The sequence below is a fragment of the Amblyraja radiata genome, chromosome 3 (genome assembly GCF_010909765.2).
Source record: "Amblyraja radiata isolate CabotCenter1 chromosome 3, sAmbRad1.1.pri, whole genome shotgun sequence".
NCBI classification, from domain to species: domain Eukaryota; kingdom Metazoa; phylum Chordata; class Chondrichthyes; order Rajiformes; family Rajidae; genus Amblyraja; species Amblyraja radiata.
In genome coordinates, this window is record NC_045958.1 from 101,127,127 (window position 1) to 101,151,307 (window position 24,181).

At 48.6% G+C, this 24,181-nt stretch overlaps 1 protein-coding gene across 1 annotated transcript; it reads left to right on the top strand.

The window, feature by feature from the left end:
• Positions 1 to 1,691: 1,691 nt before the first annotated feature.
• Positions 1,692 to 22,711, top strand: cdc37l1 (cell division cycle 37 like 1). The gene is made up of 7 exons (XM_033018430.1): positions 1,692 to 2,019; positions 5,760 to 6,041; positions 7,421 to 7,523; positions 8,996 to 9,111; positions 11,985 to 12,107; positions 16,125 to 16,307; positions 20,436 to 22,711. The coding sequence occupies exons 1-7, from the start codon at positions 1,870 to 1,872 to the stop codon at positions 20,541 to 20,543; spliced, it is 1,065 nt and encodes a 354-aa protein (XP_032874321.1). The 5' UTR covers positions 1,692 to 1,869; the 3' UTR covers positions 20,544 to 22,711.
• The last annotated feature ends 1,470 nt before the right edge of the window (positions 22,712 to 24,181 follow it).

The window sequence follows — 24,181 nt, forward strand, 5'->3', positions numbered from 1 at the left end:
AGAGGTTAAAAGGTAACTGAGATAGTCATGAATACAGACAAATGTTACTGATACATCAACCACTATTTTATTACAGAGTGGAACAACATGATGGGTCATAAGTAATAGGAGCAGAATTATGCCATTCGGCCCATCAAGTCTACTCCGCCATTCAATTATGGCAGGTCTGTCATTCCCTCCTAGCCCCATTCTCCTGCCTTCTTCCCTCAACCCCTGACACTAATCAAGTAACCCCGGTACTAATCAAGATTCTATCTATCTCTGCCTTCAAAATATCTGCTGACTTGGCCTCCACAGCCTTCTGTGGCAAAGACGCGGTATTCTCCTACCTTGTCCTGGATTATATTTTGTTGGAGTGCAAGCTTTTGCTGAAGAATTGTTCCGACGGCCATTCTGTGTATTTTTTTTTTAATTGCCCGACAAGTTCAGCGCTGGAGTAATTTTAAAATCAGCTTCTAAACCCGTCAACGCCGACAACGGGGACAGATTTCACGTACGGGACAGGTAAAGGAAAGCCGTTTATTTTATGTATAAAAGTGCTCCTTCAGATGCTTTTAATTCACATTTTACGTTGCGAAACGGTGATTTTTTTCCCCATACGAACCGGCAGTATTTTTCCTGCCGATATGGGGTTTAAATTCACTGCAACCGCAACGTTCCAAATGATCGCGTTCCAGAAAAACCCACTCGCAAGATTGAATTGAATTGAATTGAATGCCTTTATTGTCTATGATGATTTATGCCTATGATGACTTAAATGGCCATTAATTTCCAGGTATTAAACATTAAATTCCTTCCATTTGGCCTATAAATCCATGACAATGAGATTTAAAAATTATGTTATATTGTGAATTCTTGTGTGAATGTTATTTGGACACTTAGGCTATTTAAAAATGTTAATCTATTCTTAAGAAATTGATAGATGTTTAGATCTAGTAATTGAATTTTGGTTAGGTAACTAAACTAATTATATGCTTTAATTTCAAGTCACCTAAGTAAGATTGTTTCATATTTGTTTCAGAATGCTTCAATCGATAATAACTGAAAAATTCTTTCAGTTCTCTTAATCTTTAAGAAAGTTATGGGCTTTTGACTCTCCTCGATCACAGCTTTTGAGTTAAGTCAATGGAAAAGCAATAGGGAACAAGATGCTAATTTCCGAGTATGAAAATGGCCCTAACTTTTATAATACTGAAGATATGAAAATGAATTAGGAATTAGACTTGATTTTTAAAATCTCAAAATTTTGTAACATTGCTAGAAATACACAACCCATTCCTTCTCTCCAGAGATGCTGCCTGTCCCGCTGAGTTACTCCAGCATTGTGTTTGTGTGTGTGTGTGTCTTCTTCTGTCTTGAGGTGTGCGGGTCGGAATATGTTGCGGGGGGGACAAAGATGCTTTGGGCAGCAGCAGGCCCATCGGCCCACGTGACCCGGGCCGGGGATCACGTGACGCGCCCCGGAGGGCCGGTGTCTCATGATCTTTGCTGGTGCATTCGCTGATCACGTGACGTGCGCGGCGACGGCGCAGCCGGTGACGTGCCTGATGATCACGTGACACGCGTTGCCGGGGGGCGAGCGGCGGCGCGATGGTTGATCACGTGGCGGGGGGGGGCGATGGGCAGCTAGTGACGCGGACGCTGGTCACGTGTGCCTCTGTGCTGGTCCCCCCGGTGACGCTGGGCTCTGGTCACGTGACGAGGGGGTGCTGGGCCCGGGTGACGCGGCCGCTTTGTTACGGCGGGCGGGCGGCCGGCCCCGGCGGCGCAGCAACAACAGCAGCAGCGACAACGGAGGTGGAGGTGGAGGATGCGGCGGCAGCAGCAGCAGCAGCGAAGAGGGTGAAGGCCTCTCCCTCCCCACCCAGCATGATGGAGTACCGGGCCGGCCTGCCCGGCGCCGCTTCCGACAACGAGCAGGACGAGGACGACGAGGCCGCCGCCGCCGCTGGAGGAGGAAGAAGATACCGACCCATCCCCATCCCCATCCCCGACGCGGGCTGGATGAGGCAGAGTCAGGTTCGGGACCCGGGAGCGCGGCTGGGGGTGTGTGGACGCGCTGCTGGGGCTGGGGGTGTGTGGACCTGGGGCTGGGGGTGTGTGGACGCGCGGCTGGGGCTGGGGGTGTGTGGACGCGCTGCTGGGGCTGTGTGGACGCGCTGCTGGGGGTGTCTGGGGCTGGGGGTGTGTGGACGCGCGGCTGGGGCTGTGTGGACGCGCTGCTGGGGCTGGGGGTGTATGGACCTGGGGCTGGGGGTGTGTGGACGCGCGGCTGGGGCTGGGGGTGTGTGGACGCGCTGCTGGGGCTGGGGGTGTGTGGACGCGCTGCTGGGGCTGGGGGTGTGTGGACGCGCTGCTGGGGCTGGGGGTGTGTGGACCTGGGGCTGGGGGTGTGTGGACGCGCTGCTGGGGCTGTGTGGACGCGCTGCTGGGGGTGTCTGGGGCTGGGGGTGTGTGGACGCGCGGCTGGGGCTGTGTGGACGCGCTGCTGGGGCTGGGGGTGTGTGTGGACGCGCTGCTGGGGCTGGGGGTGTGTGTGGACGCGCTGCTGGGGCTGGGGGTGTGTGTGGACGCGCTGCAGGGGCTGGGGGGGTGTGGACGCGCTGCTGGGGCTGGGGGTGTGTGGACGCGCTGCTGGGGCTGGGGGGTGTGTACGCGCTGCTGGGGCTGTGTGGACGCGCTGCTGGGGCTGGGGGGGTGTGTGGACCTGGGGCTGGGGGGGTGTGTGGACGCGCTGCTGGGGCTGGGGGTGTGTGAACGCGCTGCTGGGGCTGGGGGAGAGAGGAGGACATTTTAATCAGAGGCTGGTGAATCTGCAACTCACTTTTCTTCCGTCGCCTCGACCTCCGTGCCTTTTTCTGTGGGAAGTTGTCCTCACCAACCGGTGATGACCCTGTCTCCACTGCCCCCCTCCTCCTGGACTCCCCAGAACGGCCTTTCTAGACCTCTTTATTTATAACTGCCGGCGGGACATCAACCGCCTTAACTTTTCCACTTCCTTCACCTACTCCAACCTCACCCCCTCTGAACGTACAGCCCTCCGCTCACTCTGCAGCAACCCCGACATGATAATCAAACCCGCCGACAAGGGAGGTACCGTGGTAGTCTGGCAAGCTGACCTTTACCGGGCTGAGGCCAGGCAACAACTCTCAGACACCTCCTCCTACTTATCGTTGGACCATGATCCCACAGACGAGCACCAGGTCTTAATCTTAAACACCATTTCTGATTTCATCACTTCTGGCTGTCTGCCTTCCACAGACTCCAACCTTATCGTTCCCCAGCCCTGCACAGCCTGGTTTTACCTTCTTCCCAAAATCCACAAACACAACTGCCCTGGCAGACCCATTGTTTCTGCCTGCTGTCCCACGGAAATGATTTCCACGTACCTCGACCCCATACTATCTCTCCCCCCCCCCCCTCCCTCGGTCCAATCTCTCCCGACCTATGTCCAAGACATCTCACATGCCCTTCATCTCTTTAATGACTTCCTCTTTAATGACTTCAGCTTTCCGAGCCCCCACTCCCTCATCTTTACTATAGACGTTCAGTCACTCCACCTTCATCCCCCACCAGGAAGGCCTTAAAGCCCTCCGTTCCTTCCTCGACCACAGAACCATCCATTTCCATCTTCTAACTCTATACTCTGCCTGGTGGAGCTGGTCCTAACCCTCAACAACTTCTCCTTTGACTCCTCCCATTTTCTCCAAGTCCAAGGAGTAGCTATGGGCATGCGCAGGGGCCCCAGCTATGCCTGCCTCTTTGTGGGTATGTTGAACAATCCCTCTTCCAAGCGTACACTGGCCCTATCCTCGAACTCTATCTCCGTTACATTAATGACTGCATCGGTTCTACCTCCTGCACACATGTAGAACTCATGAACTTCAACTTCACCAATTTTTATCCCGTACTCAAATTTACTTGGACCATCTCCGACACCACCCTCCCCTTTCTTGATCTCAGTCTCCCCATCACAGGAATTAGACTATTGACTGACGTCTATGACATACCCAGTGATTCCTACAACTATCTCGACTACACTTCTTCCCACCCTGCTTCCTGCAAAGACTCTATCACCTACTCCCAATTCCTCTGTCTATGTCGCATCTGTGCTAATATGAGTTGTTCCATACTAGAATATCTGAGAGAAGAAGGGGTCTCGAAACATCACCCATTCCTTCTCTCCAGAGGTGCTGCCTGGCCCGCTGAGTTACTCCAGCCTTTTGTGTCTAACTAATTTTTAAGGCTAGATTCTTGATTAGTTCAGGTGTATGGGGAGATGGCAGGAGAATGGGGTCAGGAGGGAGAAATAGTTCAGCTATGATTGAATGGTGGAGTAGACAATGGGCCAAGTGGCTTAATTCTGCTCCTATAACTTGGGACATAGAGGGTGGAGACCTGGGGAAGGGTGGGGGGGGGGGGTGAGGGGATAGAAAAGGGTTGGGGGGAGGAGATTAGGGTGAATGGGGGGTGCGAAGGGAGGGGATGTGGGGGTGTTTCTGCGGGTTAGAGGATATCTGGGGGGGGGGGCGATTAGGTTTATCAGTACTTAAGTGATAGGAGTAGAATTGGCTATTTGGCTCATCAAGTCTGCTCTACCATTCAATCTGATGGCTGATCTATCTCTCCTGCCTTCTCCCCATAACCCCTGACACTTAGACTAATTGAGAATCTATCTTATCTCTGCCTTAAAAATATCCATTGACTACCTCCACAGCCTTCTGTGGCAAAGGATTCCACAGATTCACCATCCTCCGACTTAAGAAATTCCTCCTCATCTCCTTCCTAGAGGAACTTCCTTTAATTCTGAGGCTAGGACCTCTTGTCCCAGACTCTCCCACCAGTGGCAACATTCTCTCCACATCCACTATTTGTTTTGGGTCGTAACCCATCTTCAGACTGAAAGCAGGTGATGGGGCCCCAACCCGTACTTTTAGTCTGAAGAAAGGTCTTGACATGAAATGTCACCTATCCTTTTTCTGCAAAGATTGAGAGTCAATATTTAATTTGCACACCTTCATGAGTGGGGTCAGGTTCTCTCTACCTGCCACTTTTACGCCACTTGCGTTACCTTCATGCTGGGTACGTGTTGCTGTGTTCTGGCAAGGATGGCACAGTGGTGCAGCAGTAGAGATGTTGCCTGACTGCGCCAGAGATCCGGGTTCGAGACTGACTATGGGTGCTGTCTGTACAGAGTTTGCGCGTTCTCCCCGTGACCACGTGGATTTTCTTTGGGTGCTCTGGTTTCCTCCCATATTCCAAAGATATACAGGGTTGTAGGTTAATTGGCTTCTATAAAATTGTAAATTGTTGCTCGTGTGTAGGATAGTGCTAGTGTGCGGGGTGATCGCTGGTGGGCGAAAGGGCTTGTTTCTGTGCAGTATGTCTAAAGTCTAATGACTTATCTTGGAGAACTGGTTTCATCACAAGGAGATGTAAAGTTCATTTTAGAGATACAAGCATGAAAACAAGCATGAGGTCAGGTAACCAACCAACCGGCACATCTTTCAGATGTGGGAAGAAACAAGAGCACCCGGAGGAAACCCGCGTGGTCACGGGGAGAACGTGCAAACTTCACACAGACAGCACCTAAGGTCAGGATTGAAGCTGGGTCTCTGGCGCTGTGAGACAGCTGCTCCAGTGTACCACACTGTTCTATTCTGGGTTGTTTTATTTGTGCACCTCGCCCTGCTCCACAGTGAATGGGTGGTGAGTCCAGCTGTCCTTTGATGCTGACTGGCAATGCCTGTACGTTCCAGGTGTACACGGGTGGCGTGGAGAGCGTTTGTCACAAGCAGCAGGAGCTGATGCAGAAGACTGTGGAGTGCCGGTGGAGGCTGGCTGAAGCCCAGCAGAGACTTTGCAACCTGGAGCTGCACAACTCCGAGTCTTTGGAGCAGGAGCGTGCCAAAGCACAGACTGAATACTGGGAGCTGAAAAAGAAAGAGGACGAATGGAGGCAGAAGGAAGAGGAGCTGATCTGGAATGAGAGGTTGAGTTCGTGGAATATTGACACTGTCGGCAAAGAAGGATTTAATAAGGTGCGGTATCTTTGCAGCATGAAGCATGTCGCAGAGTTGTCCCTGGACCAGTGGGGAGAACCCCAACACCTTTGCACCGCACACTCATCCCAAAATTGGGGTACGAGGTTGTAATAAATAATATAGAGCTGCTAAACAATAAAGCTGGAGTAACTCAGCGGGACAGGCAACATCTCTGGAAAGAAGGAATGGGCGACGTTTCGGGTGAATGGTCTCAACTCGAAACGTCACCCATTCTCCAGAAATGCTGCTGAGTTACTCCAACTCTTTGTGTCTATCTTCGGCTTAAACCAGCATCTGCAGTTCCTTCTAACACAAAGCTGTTAAGATGTTGTGAAAACCCGACTGGTCCTTTTTGATGAAGGAAGCACATTCTTTCCGTTGGATTCCCTACTTGCACTTCTATCCTTATCTCCTAATCTCACACCTTTTGCCGCTTACCTCCGTCCAACCATCTGCCACTCAACCTCTGAAGAAGGGTCTCGACCCAAAACATCACCCATTCCTTCTATCCAGAGATGTTGCCTATCCCGCTGAGTTACTCCAGCCTTTTCCGTCCATCCACCTTCCTTCCTCACCTGTATCACCTATCACTTGCCAGGCTTTGTCCTACTTCTTGTCTCTTTCTAGTTTGTCGTCCCCTCCCCCCCCCCCACCACAGTCAATCTGAAGAAGGGTCCTGACCCAAAATGTCACCTATTTGTGTTCGCCAGAGATGCTGCCAGAGATGCTGCCAGACCTGCTGAGTCCAGCACTCACTGTCTTTTCATGTAAGGCACAAAGTTGTTTGGGACCACAAGCCATTCAATAAAGCACTCTGGGGGTGGACAGCAACCGTGCACTGAGAAAAGATCCATTGGCTGAGCTGCGTAGCCTTTCCATTATTGGTCGTGTTGGGACAGGGGTGTGTTGGGTGGGTTGTGTGAAACTGGAATGGATTCAACCTGGTGCTAACCACAGCCCCAGCCAGCGTGCTGCACTCTTCATGTAAAAACTCGGCCCACACATCTCCATTGAACTTTGCCCCATTGAACAATGTCTCTCTAGTCATTGACATTTCCACCCCGTGGAAAAAGGTTTTGACTGTCCACCCTATCTATGCTACTCATAATTTTATATACTTGTCTCAGGTCTCCCCCCCCCCCCCCCCCCCCCCCCCCCCCCCAACCTCCGGTGCTCCAGAGAAACCAATCCAAGTTTGTCTGATCTCTCCTTTTAGCTAATGCCTCCCCTAATCCAGGCAGCAAGGTTAAATGACACGGAGAAACATGTTTCTCCCCCCACCCTCTGGTGTGTCTGCAAGACATGCATCAAAGGTGATGAGATGAAACAAAACTCAGCTTATAAATTGATTCTTGTTTTTTTTTTTGTAATACCAGAGTGTGATCAACAAAAGCATAAAGTGTAAAGAAGTCGAGGAAGAGAAGTATGGGAAAAATGCAACATTTGCACAGAAATATGAACAACAGATCAGGCATTTTGGTAAGTGGACAGCACGTGGACAATATGTGGTAAGCTATGATAAATGGTTTGAGTTTATTATTGTCACAGAGATACAGTGAAAAGCTTTGCCAGCCAAACAGATCATACATCTATATACTTATTTGTGTGTTGGTGTATTTGTGTGTTTTTCTGTGATTCACATCTCATACATGACGTGCTATCGGTGAAATCTCCCCCCCTCTCCATCTCCCCCTCATCTCCACCCATATAAAACAAATGAATGAAAGATATACAAAAAAGTAATAAAGTAACGATGACAAAAGAAACAGGCCACTGTTAGCTGTTTGGAAGGTAGACAAAAATGCTGGAGAAACTCAGCAGGTGAGGCAGCATCTATGGAGAGAAGGAATAGGCGACGTTTCGGGTCGAGACCCATCTTCAGACATTGTTGTCTGTTTGCTAGTTGAGAACGGGAGCCTGGCGCGACTTGGGTGGGGGAGGGATGGAGACAGAGGGTGCAGAGTTACTTGAAGTTAGAGAATTCAATATTCATACCACTAGGTTGGAAGCTGCCCAAACGTATTTAAAAGTATCCATTCTGGCTTCTTTCTACATCCAGAATTCGTTTTTTATTAGTTTAGAGAGAGGGAGAGCATGGAAACGGATCCTTCGGCCCATCGAGTCCACAACAACCATTGATCATCCACTCACGCTAGTTGTGTGTTATCCCACTTCCTCATCCACTCCCTGCACATGAAGGGTGATTTTAGAGGCCAGTTAATCCACAAACCCGTATGTCTCTGGGATGTGAGTGTGCAAGCAAAGAATTTCACTGTGTCTAGTCGCATGTGACAATAAAGTATTCCATTCCAAACTGAAGCATCTGGAGGAAACCCATGTGGTCACATGGAGCGTGTGCAAACTCATCATAGACAGAGCCCGGGTTCAAAATCAAACTCGGGTCACTGGCTCGGTGAAATGCAGCTCCACCAGCTGAGCCACTGTGCTGTTCTAAATTAGAAGGGCAACGCTGCATTGAAATTCCACCTCCTGCAAATTCTTCCCCCATCTGCAGTCAGAAATATGCAGTTTTTAAGAGACGCAGTGTGGAAACAGGTCCTTCGGCCCACCAAGTCCATGCCGACAGCCAATCGCGCTGTCCTGCACACTAGGGACAATTTACAGAAGCCAATTAACCCACAACCCTGTACGTCTTTGAAATGTGGGCGGAAACCGGAGCACCCGGAGAAAAGCCACGCGGTCACTGAGAATGTGCAAACTCCGTACAGACAGCACCCGCAGTCGGGATCGAACCAGGGTCTCTGGCGCTGAAAGGCAGCAACTCTACCGCTGCGCCTCCGTGCCGCCCACATTGTCACCTTGAAGGAATTTTGTAGCCAATGCACAATACATGTTTTACTGTGTGAAATTGCCTCTTGCTCATTCTCACCAATGTAATGGTCGCATTGGTGGCAGCAAATGCTGGAGTAACGTACCTTCTTTCCCGTCAGGCATGTTGAAGCGGTGGGTTGACAGCCAGAGATGTTTGTCCGACCACCCTCACCTTGTTTGTCAAGAGACTGCTAATTACTTGATAAAGTGGTGCTTTCATTTAAAAGAGGAGGAGGTAAGTGGGAGAGAATTAATAACTTCTGCTCAGGGCTGTGGGGAGCATATTTTTGCCTGGTCTGTCTCATTCGGGTCCATTTGCCTGGACCCGAATGAGACCATTAACCCTGGTCTAATTTGGGTTAATGCCTCCACTTTAAATTGAGCAGGCCTGTTCTGCTGCTGAAGGTAGCAATTTCATTGCTCTGTTCTCTGTACGTCTGACAGTGAAACATACATTTAAAGCAAAAAAAGACTGGAGTCTTGATTGAAAGACGAAATGGGGCAAATCAGGTGGCATTGGTAGAGAAACAGTCAATGTTTTGGGCTGTAGATAGCCACAAAATGTTGGAATAACTCAGCGGGACAGGCAGCATCTCTGGATATAAGGAATGGGTGACGTTTCAATAGACAATAGGTGCAGGAGTAGGCCATTCGTCCCTTCGAGACAGCACTGCCATTCACTGATCATGGCTGATCATCCACATTCAGTACCCCGTTCCTGCTTTCTCCGCATATCCCCTGACTACGCTCTCTCTCTTGAAAGCATCCAGAGAATTGGCCTCCACTGCCTTCTGAGGCAGAGTATTCCACAGATTCGCAACTCTGGGTAAAAAAGTTTTTCCTCATTTCCGATCTGAATGGCCTACCCCTTATTCAGACCCTTGCTTTCGGGTCTGAAGAAGGGTCTCGACCCGAAGCATCACCTTTCCAAAACCAGCATCTGCAATTCCTTCCTGCGCAGTGTTTTGGGTTGATTGTACCTGAGCAGTTCAATTGATGCCTGTTTATTGGCATTTTCTATATGGGGAAACAGTGGGTTCAGAAGCAAAGGTGCTTTTACTAAATGTCGGTGAATTTTTAATTTATAATGTGGTTATGTTATTAAAGAACCAGCTGGTGACCTGCAAGGAAAGCATCATACTTAATCCAGTGACAGATAGTTTACTTACCCAGTGATGCACGCCCCTCACTTGTGAAAGGAATAGAAGATGATAAGAGTTTTTTCTAGGGATCATGTTCAGCACAGGTATTGAGGGCCAAAGAGGTGGTTCCTAGGCTGCACTGTTTGGCTTTGCATTTGTTATTGTTATAGTGAATAGTTTTTTTTTGCATGCGATCCAATCACACCAGATACACCATACCTGGATACAATCAGACGGCCGTCAAGCACTGGAGTAACTCAGCAGGTCTGGCAGCATCTCTGGAGCACAGGGATGAATGACGTTTTGGCTCTGAAGCAGTTTTTATCCTGCCCTCTTCTCTTCCAGCTTTCTCTCTCCCCCCCCCCCCCCTCACCCCAACCATCAGTCTGAAGAAGGGTCCAGACCTGACACGTCACCTATCTATGTTCTCCACGGATGCTGCCTGAGTTACTCCAGCACTTTGTGTCCTTTTGTGCATTAAGGTGCATCTGCAGTTCTTATGGGATGCCCAGTCTCTAACCTGTTCTTGCGGCCATTATAATTATCTGGCCTGGGTTCAGCTGGCTTCTGATCAGTGAAACTCAAATACATCAATAGAGCAAAGGGGAAGATACAGAGTGCAGAATATAGATCTCGGCATTGTCGCGCGTCAGTTCCATAGGCACAGTCCAACGTCCTAAATGCGGTAGAGGTGAATCGGACAGTCGCTAGCTTCTGGAAGGACCCATCCTGCTTCCTGTAATATAGACTACACTTCTTCCCAACCTGCTTCCTGTAGAGACAATCCGCTACTCCCAATTCCTCCATCTACGCCCTAGAGAGGTCCTCATTCTTTAGGGAATGAGGGTTCCCCTCTTCCATCATAGACAAGGCCCTCACTGGGGTATTCTCGAAATATCCCGCAGCTCCACTCTTGCTCCCCCTCCCCCAGTCGTAACAGGGACAGAGTCCCCCTTGTCCTCATCGTCCACCCCATCAGCCGTCGCACACAGCACATAATTCTCCAACATTTTCGCCACCACCAATGGGATCCCACCACGAGTCACACCTTCCCATCTCCACTGCTTTCCACAGAGACCGTTCCCTCCGCAACTCCCTTCCCACCCAAACCACCCCCTCCCCGGGTACTTTCCCCAGCAACCGTAGGAGATGCAACACCTGTCCCTATACCTCCCACCTCGACTCCGTCCAAGGACCGCAACAGTCTTTTTAGGTGAGGCAGAGGTTCACTTGCACCTCCTCCAATCTCATCTACTGTTTTCGTTGTTCCAGGTGTAGACTCTTATATATTGGCCAGACCAAGCGCAGGCTTAGTGATCGTTTCGCTGAACACCTCCGCTCAGTCCGCCAAAACCTATCTGATCTCCTGGTTGCTAAACACTTTCCCTCCTCCCCCTCCCATTCCCAATCTGACCTCTCTGTCCTGGGCCTCCTCCATTATCAGTGGGACCCAGTGCAAATTTCAGGAACAGCACCTCATATTTTGCTTGGGTAGTTTACACCCCAGCGGTATGAACATTGACTTCTCTAACTTCAAGTACCCCTTGCTTTCCCTCTCTCTCCATCCCCTTCCCAGTTCTCCCACCAGTCTTACTGTCTCCCACTATTTTTTATTCTGTTTGCTTTGAACAGAGACAAAAAAAGCAGCTAAACTCCCGGCCAAAAGTGATCTATTCAACATTTTCATTGATCTCCACTCCCCTTGTCCTGTTTTCACACTTTGTACTTCCTTATCTCTGTACCTCCCTCTCCCCTAACATTAGTCTGAAGAAGGGTCTCGACCCGAAACGTCACCCATTCCTTTTCTCCACAGATGCTGCCTGTCCTGCTGAGTCGCTCCAGCATTTTGTCTATCTTCTGGAAGGACCTGTTCTATGTTATTGTAATACAGCTTCTCCTTATTCTTGCTGCCATACACTTTAGCACCAAAAGATAATTTGTTTGCTTCTTCTTGTTCAATTTGCAGAAACAGGCACTGATGGAGCAAGTGGCTCATCAAGCTGTTGTTATGCAGTTCATCATGGAGCTGGGAAGAAGCCTTCAACAAGATCCCCGGGGCTGCTTCCGGCAGTTCTTCGAGAAAGCAAAAGTAAGGTCATGACCAAATAAAATGGTGGAAATGGGAATAGAATATAAATGCAGCACAGTGGCGCAGCTGGTGGAGCCGCTTCCTCCCAGCTCCAGGGACCCTGGTTCGATGCTGACCTTGGGTGCTGTCGTGTGTGCATTTTGCTCATGCTCCCTGTGACCGCCTGGGTTGCCTCCTGGTGCTCCAGATTCCTCCAACATCCCCAAAACGTGAGGGCTTTAAATTTAATTTCCCTGTCAATTCCTCCTGGTGTGTGGAGAGTGGATGCGTAAGCGAGATCTTGTGTGATCGATGGTCAGCGGAAGAGCCTGTTTTAGTGCTGTATGTTTTGTTTAAAGAGACCGTCGGAAATGGACCCTTTGCCCGTTCACACTAGTTCTAGCTTATCCCACTTTCTCATCCATTCCCTACAAATTGGAGCAATTTTACAGAGGCCGGTCGACCTCCCAAAACCTGCATGTCGTTTGGATGTGGGAAGAAACCGGAGCATCCGAAGGAATCCTATGCAGTCATGGGTAGAACATGCAAGGTATACCAGCTGCGCCAATGTGCTGCCCACACTATCGTTCAATTAATTACTCCCTTTAAGTTCCCTCCCCATAAAGATTAGAAATCCTGATCGTAAAGCTCAATTGTTGCTCCACTGATAATGATGTTGTTTGTTGGAGTAACTCAGTGGTTCAGGCAGCATCTCAGGAGAACATGGGTAGGTGACGTTTCGGGTTGGGACCCTTCTTCAGACTGAAGAAAGATTCCAACCCAACATGGCGTCAGCTTGAGGAAGGGTTCCGATACGATACATAGAAACATAGAAACATAGAAAGTAGGTGCGAGAGTAGACCACCAGGTCCGTCGAGCCCGCACCGCCATTCGCTCATGGCTGAACACTAAACAGACACACTTACCCACAAACAGTAGACACAAGACACAGAACACAAGACACTACCCTCCCCTTCATACCGCTATCACCCCTCTCCACCCCAAGAACCGCGTGATCTCCTGGGGGAGGCAAAAAACCGGATAAAAACCCAGGTCCAATTCGGGGGAAAAAATCCGGGAAATTCCTCTCCGACCCCAATCCAGGCGATCGACACTTGTCCAGGAGATCACTCAGGTCTTACTATACTAACCATACCTAGGTCCATATCCCTGCCCTCTCCCCGTAGCCCCTTATCCCCTCGGCAGCTAAAAAACCATCTATTCTAGACTTAAATATATTTAACGTTTCTGCTTCCACTGCTCCCTGGGGCAGTGAATTCCATAAATTAACCACCCTCTTGGTGAAGAAGTTCTTCCTCATCTCAGTTTTAAAAGAGCCCCCCCTTATTCTGCAACTATGTCCCCTAGTTCTAGTTTCCCCGATCATTGGGAACATCCTCGGTGCATCCACCCGATCAAGGCCCCTCACGATCTTATATGTTTCAATGAGATCGCCTCTCATTCTCCTAAACTCCAAAGAGTAGAGCTCCAGCTTACTTAACCTTTCCTCATATGTCAATCCCCTCATTGCAGGAATTAATCTTGTAAACCTTCGCTGCACTGCCTCCAGGGCTAGTACATCCTTCCTTAAGTATGGACCCCAGAACTGTACACAGTATTCCAAATGTGGTCTCACTAATACTGTGTACAGCTGCAGCAAGACCTCCGTGTTTTTATACTCAATCCCCCTAGCAATAAAGGCCAAAACTCCATTGGCCTTCCTGATTGCTTGCTGCACCTGCATACTGACCTTTAGTGATTCATGTACTAATACCCCTAGATCATATTTGATACAATACGAAAAGACTTTCTTCATCCCTGGAGGGAATTGGTCTGCCGACAGTCACAACACACAAGGTACACAAAGTTGAAATTAAAAGTGAAAACAAAAAGAAAAAGACAAGCGACTGTTTTCAGGCTGCCGTGTGCACAGAAAGAACAAATACCTATCCCCGGGGCAGAGGATTCTAAACTAGAGTGCCCCCCTCCCCCACGCCGGGTCCCCATTGTCATCACCTCTCCCCTCACGTTCATCGACTGCGAGGCCCCACTGCCACTGAGTCTCCAGCTCCCGCCGAGGTCCATGTTGCCACCGAGGCTCCCGCTGCCGAGGCTCCCATCGCTGCCACCTCTGAGGCTCCTTCTGCCCAGACAGGCCTCGCCGTCCGGCTTCACCGCAGTCACCTGGGGGGGGGGGGGGGGGGCAAGTTGGGCTACCGGGGCGCATTGTGGTCATCAGTCGTCGTTATGGTCTTTGGTGTCGCGGTTTTTCAGCAGGTGGATCGGGCCTGGGTGGCTCCCCGGGAACTACCGACCCGATATATCACCTAACCATGTTCTTCTCCTGAAATGCTGCCTGACCCACTCTACTGTCCATTCTGTCCAAAACAGTGGTGCAGCGGTAGAGTTGCTGCCTTACTGCGCCAGAGACCCAGGTTCGATTCTGACTACGGGTGCTATCTGTACGGTGTTAGTACGTTCTCCTCATAGCCGTGGGTTTTCTCCAAGATCTTCGGTTTCTTCCCACACTCCAAAGACGTACAGGTTTGTAGGTTGATTGACTTGGTATAACTGTAAATTGTCCCTACTGTGTGTGGGATAGTGTTAATGTGCGGGGATCGCTAGTCGGCGTAGACTCGGTGGGCCGAAGGGCTTGTTTCCACGCTGTATCTAAAGTAAACTAGAAAACTAAAATAAATTAATCAAGCCAGTGTTTTGATACATGATAAGGGCATAACGTTTGTAGCTGCATCACTGGCCTGACACTGGTACAGATGAAATAATACTCCCCTTCCGTAGTCGAGAATAATGGAGTGAGATTTTTAAAAGTTAGATGGCACAGTGTACATCTCTACCTTTGCTTTGGGTACATGAAAATCAAAAGAACTGCGGATGACCGCGATGTCACTGCTGCACTGCATGTAATTTACTGAAACGGACATAAAGTGGCTTTTCATTGTAACTGGAGGCCATTCATCCCACCTCCTCATTGCCAATTCTCAACACGACCATTAGACAACTTTCTCACGTATCTCAGCAGCTATTCTATCTTTATTTGCGCAAAGCTCGTGCTACATGAAGAGATTGCACTGTGCCGCCTAATGTGTATTCATTGTCTCCATGGCCCTTTGGTTCTCCTGCTACCCGCGTAATTTGGGACATTTACACGAGCCATGTAACATGCCAGCACGTTTCATGGGATGTTGAGGGGAAACTGGAGCACCCAGAAAACCATACAATTACAAGAAAGGCATGCAAACTCAACAGGAAAGATGCCGTATGTAGTATAGTTTTGAGATACAGCATGGAAACGGGCTCTTCGGCCCACTGGGTCAGCCCTGACCAGTGATCACCCGTGCACTAGTTCTATCCTACATACGAGGGATCATTTTTTGCAGAAACCAATTAACCAACTTCTTCTTATCGAGTCCACACACAAGGTTAGAAGTCGTTCAGCCAGAGCTGAACACACTTCTCGGCATCTGCACACGATGGTGTCTGTCGAGCGCTTCTTGTGCGTGGCGGTGGAAAGATAGGTGGCAACAGGGCCACAATGTGAACGCTCTTTCCTTGACCCCATTAACCTACCAACTTGCATGTGTTAAAGTGGGAGGAGACTGGAGCACCCACACCATCACAGGGAGAACTCGCAAACACCGTACAGACAGCACCCGTAGTCAGGATCGAACCTGGGTCTCTGGTGCTGTGAGGCTGCATCTACCGCTGCGCCACCGCGCCGCATTGTTGGGATCAATCCTGGAGTCCGGGGCAATTGGCTTCCATTGCGATTGGAGCCATTGGCAATCAAACCAGTGTTAAATCTATTCCACCCATCTTGTTTATTACCAAAGCAGAACCAAAGGGAACTAATCGGACTGCCTAAATCTTTGCCTTCCTACTCAAAGATATGTTCTCCTGGTGTACTGTCCTGTTACATTAGGTAGGGCTGCACAAGTCCTTCACAATCCTGAAATATTGAATTGTTCACAATGCCATCTGTTCTTGTTTCTCACTGGCTCGCTTCACCCCCACACGAAGATAGCTGAAGAGGGATACATGGAAGCTTTCAACGCTGAACTAGACGCATTTATCCAGAGGGTCCGAGAATTTGCCGAAGCAAAATCCACTGAGACTGTGCCAACGCAGAAGGCAGTGTTACACCAGAATCGCTTGGATGCTTGTGCTCTGCATCCTGTGGAGGTGTTCAAGTCTTTGCCACAGGCAAGTACCTTACACTATTGGATTCACTTCATTTTATCCTTCGTGTCCAGGTTTGCAATGCGGCAAAATATCGGAGTATGTGGTTTGTTTTTTAGCAAATTGAGTTCAAGTGCAGTCAAACTTGTGTTTGGGGTTGAAGCCGTGTGCATACGTCTGCCATCCAGCTTTTGCTTTGTTGTCCATCTTTCCCATTTTTCTTCTCGGCCTGCCTCATCTCCGTGTTCCAAAAGCACTGCAGTAAAGCTTGGCCCAAATTAAAAGCAGTCTGCTCTAATCTGCACATTTCGGAATGTGCCCCTGTATGATGTGAGACCCTAAACGTTTGCTACATACATCTAGAAATATATTGTTCAGCTCCTGTTGGTCCCACCAGAAGCAGCCTTCCAGTCACCAGAGTACCTGAAGACCATTCCTTGAGCATGTCTTGGATTTGAATTGCTGCCATTCCATGGTCTATACTATTCTGAATTCATTGCCACAGAAGGCTTGTGGAGACCAAGTCCATGGATATTGTTACGGTGGAGATTGACAGGGTCTTGATTAGTACTCGGGGTGTGGGGTGAAGGCAGGAGAATGGGGTTGAGAGGGAAAGAAAGATCAGCCATGATTGAATGGCCTAGTTCTGCTCATATAACTTATGAACTGACCAGTCAGCCAAGTGGAGCGATGTCAAAAGCCTTGCTAAAATCGATACTGGACCCCTCTCCTCAAAATCAATCCTAGACCCCCTCACCTTGCCATCATTAACACCCTTGCTTAACCTGTTGAGTGTAGAGATACTTCCTGCAACTCTTTTGTGGAAGATTGTCAAAAGGTCATTCTGTGCTTGCAGCCCAGCCAAAAGGTTCCACCCCTCTCGCTCCCATGGAGATATGGAATGAGCTCTTGGTCTCCTTTATAATGAGTTCTTTCCGCCTTCCAGGAGCTCAAACGGTGTTTCCAGTTGCAAGATGTCCACATTCTCCAGAATGTGCTAAGCAACAGGTATGTTTTGCACTGTCTGTCCCTTTCTAAAGTTCTGATCAGGCTTGAAAAGGTCCTTTTTTTTGTTTTTTGCTTTTCCTCCCTCCTACTTTCTGGATTCAGCTTCACGGAACATTCCTTCCCAGGGAGATGAGCTATGACTGGTCTCCCCCAACGTGTGTGTTTTCTTTGAAAATCTGGCATGCTCCCATCAGGCGGGAACGGGAGGGAGCCTTCCGCACCGTCCTCTGATCAGCAAACGCGTTGCTTCCTAGGGGTTCCCATCATAGAGTCATACAACACGGAAGCAGGCCCTGTGGCCCAATTCATCCATGCTAACCAAGAAGCCCCTTCCAAGTCCCAGTTGGTCCATATCCCTCCCCCCTTCTTAGGCCCCCATCAGTCGTGGCTGACCATATATGGACCATATATGCTATTCCCTATATGGAGGACGCCTGTGCGTGACTTTGTTTAACTTGGGGAGACTGGTGCACAGACAGCCACCCCACGGTCCTTGACACATCTGGGTCAGGATCCAGTGGCTTGGAGTCCAAGAAGACCGGAGACCCTTTTCTGCTGCAGCCTTCATCTGCCTTCCCAGCCGTTGTGACGCTCCACTAAGGTCAGCCATCGTCCTCCGCCTGTTCCACCGTCGAGGGCTTGGTCGAATTGCTCTTTGTCAGAGACCTCCCCCTCGACCTTACAGCCATGGGTGGCCCTACCAGGAGCATCGCTCCAGACGGCATCGCTCTCAGGATCTCAGGTCCACACAAGCTTTTCCACCACGACAAGATGACAGTCCATGGAGAATCCCCCCCCAAACCGAACCTATCCATGTAACTGTCCAAGTGTCCATTCCCCACTAACCGGACAGTTCCCCTGTTGTGATGGGACAAACTGCGTACCATCACCAGAGTACTTGGAGACTCTGGGTGCCGGTATTGTTGAGCACCTCTGGTGATTGCTAGATTAAAATCCTCACAGATCTTTGCAGATGCATTTGTCAGTAGCCCTCACCTTCCTTATGGGAGCCTTGTACTTGGCTCCCATTTTCCATAAATCTTTCACAATGAAATTCCATGTGTAGGAAGGAACTGCAGATGCTGATTTACCCCAAAGATAGACACTAAATGCTGGATTAACTCAGCGGGGCAGGCAGCATCTCTGGAGAGAAGGCTTGGGTGACGTTTTGGATCGGGAACCATCTTCAACACGTCAGTCTGAAGAAAGGTCACAACCCGGATTGTCACCTAAGCCTTCTCTCCAAAGATGCTGCCTGTCCCGCTGGTTATTCCAGCGTTTTGTGTCCATTCGCAATGAAACACCAGCTCGCTTGACTGCAGTGAAATAACTGCATTGTTAAAGTTGGAATATCCCTAATTTAACACACTCCCTACATTGCACAGCATTTGCACTTTCTGAAATGGTCTGTTCCCGATATTCACCAAATGGCAGCCCAATTTTGTGTGTGCCCCAAGGCTGATCTGTGATTCAGCTTTGTGTTTAGTTTAGAGATACAGCGCTGAAACGGCACACCGAGTCCGCACTGATCAGCGATCCCCGCACATTGACACTAACCTACAACAGGAACAATGTTTGCATTTATGCCAAGCCAATTAACCTACAAACCTGCATGTCTTTGGAGCGTGGGAGGAAATTGAAGTTCTCGGAGAAAACCCAAGTGGTCTTGGGGAGAGCGTACAAAGTCCATACAGACGAGCACCCATAGCCAGGATCGAACCTGCATCTCTGGCGCTGTAAGGCACCAACTCTCCCGCTGCGCCACCGTGCCGCCCCAGGCGCAAGGCTTTGGATACAGGCTGCTGCATCAATGTTGTGTGGATCAAGCTGGGGGGGGGGGACTGCATCCCTTGGCCCTAAATGTAATGGCAGTCTAGGTTAAGGAACGTGGAAATCAAGACAATCTTGGCTGCTAGCCCCCATGCTTTGTCATTAGATTCTGAGGCACAAGATGCACGTGGGAGCTGGTTTCAAGTGGTCCTTCATTCTGTAGCATTGTTTATATTGCATTTGTGTAATGTATTTCACATCTTGGGAATGTCCTGTAGTGGGTCCATTCTATTGATCCCCGATCACAGAGATTTCAGATTTGGCTGTTTGAAAAATAGTTGGTGTCTGGGAAGCTGAGGCAGCTGTGTGTTTTGGATAATTCCTCGGCAACTTTTAGTACCGGACAGAACCAGCAGTGGCCTGAACTCCGCCTCCACAAGCAGTTTACCTAACCAAGATGATGGGCGTCAGAGGTTAAGAGGAGTCCAACAAAGGGGGTTGAGAGTGGAAATATAGATCAGCTATGATTGAATAGCAAGGAGACTCGATGGGGCAAATGGCCCAAATCTGCTCTGGTGTCTTGTGGTCCTATGAACCCCACAAGTATGGGGTTGGGCCAGTATGGCAAAGCATTTTAGTTTAGTTTAAAGATACTGCACGGAAACAGGCCCTTCGGCCCACTGAGTGTGCCGACCAATGATCCCCGTATGCAGAGGGTAGTCGAGGCCAGTTCATTGGCTATATTTAAGAGGGAGTTAGATGTGGCCCTTGTGGCTAAGGGGATCAGAGGGTATGGAGAGAAGGCAGGTACGGGATACTGAGTTGGATGATCAGCCATGATCATATTGAATGGCGGTGCTGGCTCGAAGGGCCGAATGGCCTACTCCTGCACCTAATTTCTATGTTTCTATGCTAGCACTATCCCACGTACTCGGGACAATTTACAATCTTTGCCGAAGCCAATGAACCTTCAAACTTGTCTGTCTTTGGGGTGTGCCAGGAAACTGGAGCTCCCGAGGAAAATCCATTTAGTCACGGGGAGAATGTCCAAACTCCACGGAGAGCATCCGTAGTCAGGATCAAACCTGGGCCTGGTGCCGTGAGGCAGCAACTCTGCCGCTGTGCCACCTTTTAGTTCGGTACCATTTTTAAAGCACCGTGTGCCACTCATTTTCATGTATTTCCTTCTCTTAATTTCCATTCACAACCGATACAGTTTCCATGACTTAGTCGGCCAGGAAGTTGCTTTCAAAGTGAGCAAACATCCCCTTTGACAGTTTGAGTGCAAGCACATGTCGCCTTAATGTTGTGTTCTTCGTCCCCCTGTGCCAGGTCAGCAATCGTGATCGAGCTTCCTGTGTTTCTCTTCTACAGGTTGCCGAGCAATACTTGCAGCACTACATTGATGCAGGCCTAAGGATCTACCGTACTCAAGAAGCCAAAGAGGAGAGGAGTGAAGAGCCTAGAATGGACATATCGTAAATGTTTAGCAATAACGCTGTCTACTAGAAATCCACATAAAACATTTTCACTACAGTGGAAGAGAAGCCGGCTATTTTTGTATGTAACTGTTAACTTGCCTGTTCGAATGCTGCACTTTATATTCGGCAGGAGTGTTTTAAAAAACAAAACAAAATTAGCTGTGTTTTATTGAACCCCAAACTGATGGTGGTATGAATCGGATGTTTGAGCATCTTGAGGCTGGCTGTTTTGAAGTGCAGTGCAGGATTCGTGGATCCATGTTCTCTCCTCCTCCCCCATCCTCGACAAGAGCATGCTATCCACTGGAATTGGTCCGTCAGATTCCAGAGTAAATTATGCACAGGGTTTTTTCTCCTCCGCCTCAATTTCTCTGGTGTGCAGCTGCGTCATAGGGCGCCGAGTTCCTGACAAGCGAGGCAGGAGGCAGCCCAGCGGGAAGTAGGTACTGAAAATTTTGTTTTTGAGACAAAAGGGAATCGTGCCTTGGACCCCTGCTGCAGAGTACATTTCTCTCAGCGCAAGCAATAATACTGTGAGCAAGAATAGATTTCCCATCCGTACTAACCTTTCAGCAAATTTACCCTGCTGTGCAGTACTGTAATTTTAACAAATTAACATCTGCCTAAATCCTGGAATGTTTGAAATGAAAAGTTCATAGGAAACTAGGAGAGAAGGCCGCACTTTGCAAGCGGATCTGAAAACCGACTTCTCTCATCGCCCACTTTTGATTTTTTTTTTGATTTTTTTAGAAGGGGTTCATTGGCAGCTTGGCAAATCTCGAGTTCTGATTTGGGAACCGTTTTGGCATTGGTAATACTAAAACAGGGTTCTGCTTCCATTCAAGCAATGCTTCGGCCTTGGAAGTTCATGGCGTCTGGGTCAGACTGGCAACGCAACTTTACATCTGGCGTCAGTAAAGCACGCTTGTGCTCTGTGGACAATAGAATCCTGATGATCAGCAGCAGGGCTTAATAGGCAGAGGATTCGCACGTGGGAATCCCAAACTCGACATCCCATTCGGATCTGCAATGTCTTTCAAGAGGCTTTACCCCTGCCACGACCTCTCCTCCAGCTTTCCCCCTCCACGTCACTCCCAATCAGTCTAAAAGGTCCAGACCCGAAATGGCGCCTGCCATTCCCTCAGCAGATGCAAACTGACCTGCTTAGCTCTTCCAGAGCTTTGCTTTTTTTTTTTTTGCTGGAGATTCCAGCCACCACAGTTTCTTGTGGCACAGCTTTTGGACCGTGGAGGAAAGATTTGGAGGGTGGGGTTCTGGAAACGAGAACAGACTGCAGTAGAGGTGGGTGGAGGAGTCGCTGTTGTGATGTGCAGAGAAGTTGCTGCAGAGCTCTCAAGCAGTACAGGGCAACCCTGATTTCACAGCCAGGTTATGTGAGTGTGTGTGCGCGCGCACGCACTTTCAAATTGACAGCACAGTTGTGGAAACAGCTGTCTACCTCTTTTGTCATGGACGTCTGAATCACAGGAGCAGAATTGATTAATTATATTGCATTTTGGGGGGATGGAATTTACTGACTCTGGTTCCCAGTTAATCTGTATAACGCAATGATGCTTCTATATATTGGGGCTCAAGTTCTCTGAACTTAAAAAGTGAAATCCTGAGTGATAAAGATAAGGAGTTTGTACAATCCGAGCTGCTTGGAGCTGCAGTGGTTTGGTTGGGGCGATCCATGAAAAACACTGACTTTTTGTATTCTTGTGAATAAATGTACAGTACTGGCACCTGTGAAATGAGTGTCAAAAGATATTGTTTGACTGGACAAGCTAAACCTGATACTGTGAGGCTCGGATATTTTGTAATGGGTGTCTGGCATTGCACTCTTCACGCAAAACTTGAATCGGTAATAGCGGAGGCAAGATGTGGTTCTAGAAAAAGCCATTGACTGCAGAGTCTTGGTTTCCAAGTAATCTCGTCTCTCCTATCGTTCACCCAATTTTATTTAATCATTGTCCATGATGTAACTGCTTGTATATGTGTTTTTTTTTGTTGCCAAGTCTATCTGCAGATCTGTATACAAACGCTGCAAAATGAAAATTTGCACCTTCTAAGGATGCTGAACGATAACTTAGTTGCACTGATTTATTTACTATGCTTTTTAAAAGAGAAAATTAATTGCTTGGTATGAATAAACCTGAAAATAAGGATGGTAGTTCTCCTAGGATCTTCATTCCCATCACATTATCTCAGATACAGGATTTTAAGGGAGATCCTGAACAAGATTTAAACAGGGGAGGTTTATTGGCTTGGAGTTTATTTTCTATCATTGATAGAGTCAAATGTTTAATTGTTATATGTATCAGCGGCAGAACAATGACATTTATTACTTTTGCTGCAGCTTAACAGTGTAAACATCACACATGAATATAATAAAAAAAATACAACAAATTAATAGCAGTAATGCTAGGCATAAATCTGAATTTTAATTTGGTGATCGACGTGGCTATGCCTCGAGGTTGAAGATGATGGTCCACATTCTGTTGTTTTTATGGACTCTCAGGTGGCTTATGAGTCCAATCCTGGCTTTGCAGCTCAGAACGAAGACGCCTGTGCGTGTGTTTGTTTAACGTGTACTTGATGTTGCACTCCAAGAAGCACACGCTCCTTCACAAATCAATCAACTCATTCCCATGGCAAGGGAGCCAAGACAATTGTAGCTGATAGACCTGTTGCAGCCTTCATCCGCCTTCACAGCCGTTGAGTTCAAGATAACTGTCTGCCAAGTCTGCCGTTGAGGTCTTGTAGATTGGATCATTCTTAGTCTGGACCCTCATCCTCGACATTACCGCCATGGGTGGCCATACCAGAAGCTGGTGCTTCCGACGGCATCGCTCTCGGAATCATGGGGTCACGCAAGCCTCTTCACAACAATGTAACTGATCCGAAGAGGAATTTGAAGTTGCAACGTGAAAATGGGCCCTTCAACACACTGAGTTCAGAATCACCTGCACACTAATTCTATGTTATCCCAGTTTTGCATCCAACACACTAGGGACAATTTACAGATGCCAATTAACCTGAACCTGCACCTCTGGGATATGGGAGGAAAACGGATAAAACCAATGCGGCCACATGAGAGCGTGCAATCTCCGTACAGACACCGTGGTCAGGATTGAACCCGGGTCTTTGACACTGTAAGGCAGTAAAGGCCCTGCCCCACGATGCGAGTTTACCCAAGAGCTCTCCCGAGTTAAAAAAAAAATCTAACTCGTGGTAAGTACATAGAATGTACATAGTCGGAGCTTGTGGATGTCTCGTAGCGGCTCGTAATGCTAGCGGCAGGTACTCGGGGAAACTCGTGACGTTTTTTCAACAGTGAAAAATTTCCAAGAGTTAAAAAATACTCGTGATGAAGTACCACGAGTTTGATTTTTTTTAACTCGGTAGAGCTCTTGGGTAAACTCGCATCGTGGATCAGGGGCTTAACTGTGCCACCGTGCTGCTCAATTGTTTATTTTGATAATGCAAATTGTTACAGGTTGCATAAAGATGAAAGCAATTACAGTAAGTAACCAAAATTAACATTCTAAACATTCACTCTACATTTAATAGCCCTCCAGTAAGTTTGACAATATGCTACCCCCTTTTATTTACTCTTGTGGATCAATTAATTTTACT

Coding starts and splice junctions, on each gene's coding strand:
- cdc37l1 (XM_033018430.1), top strand. CDS start 1,870: ATGATGGAGTACCGGGCCGGCCTGCCCGGCGCCGCTTCCGACAACGAG. Junction 9,112..11,984: donor TTCATTTAAAAGAGGAGGAG/GTAAGTGGGAGA, acceptor TTCAATTTGCAG/AAACAGGCACTGATGGAGCA. Junction 16,308..20,435: donor TGTTCAAGTCTTTGCCACAG/GCAAGTACCTTA, acceptor TCTCTTCTACAG/GTTGCCGAGCAATACTTGCA.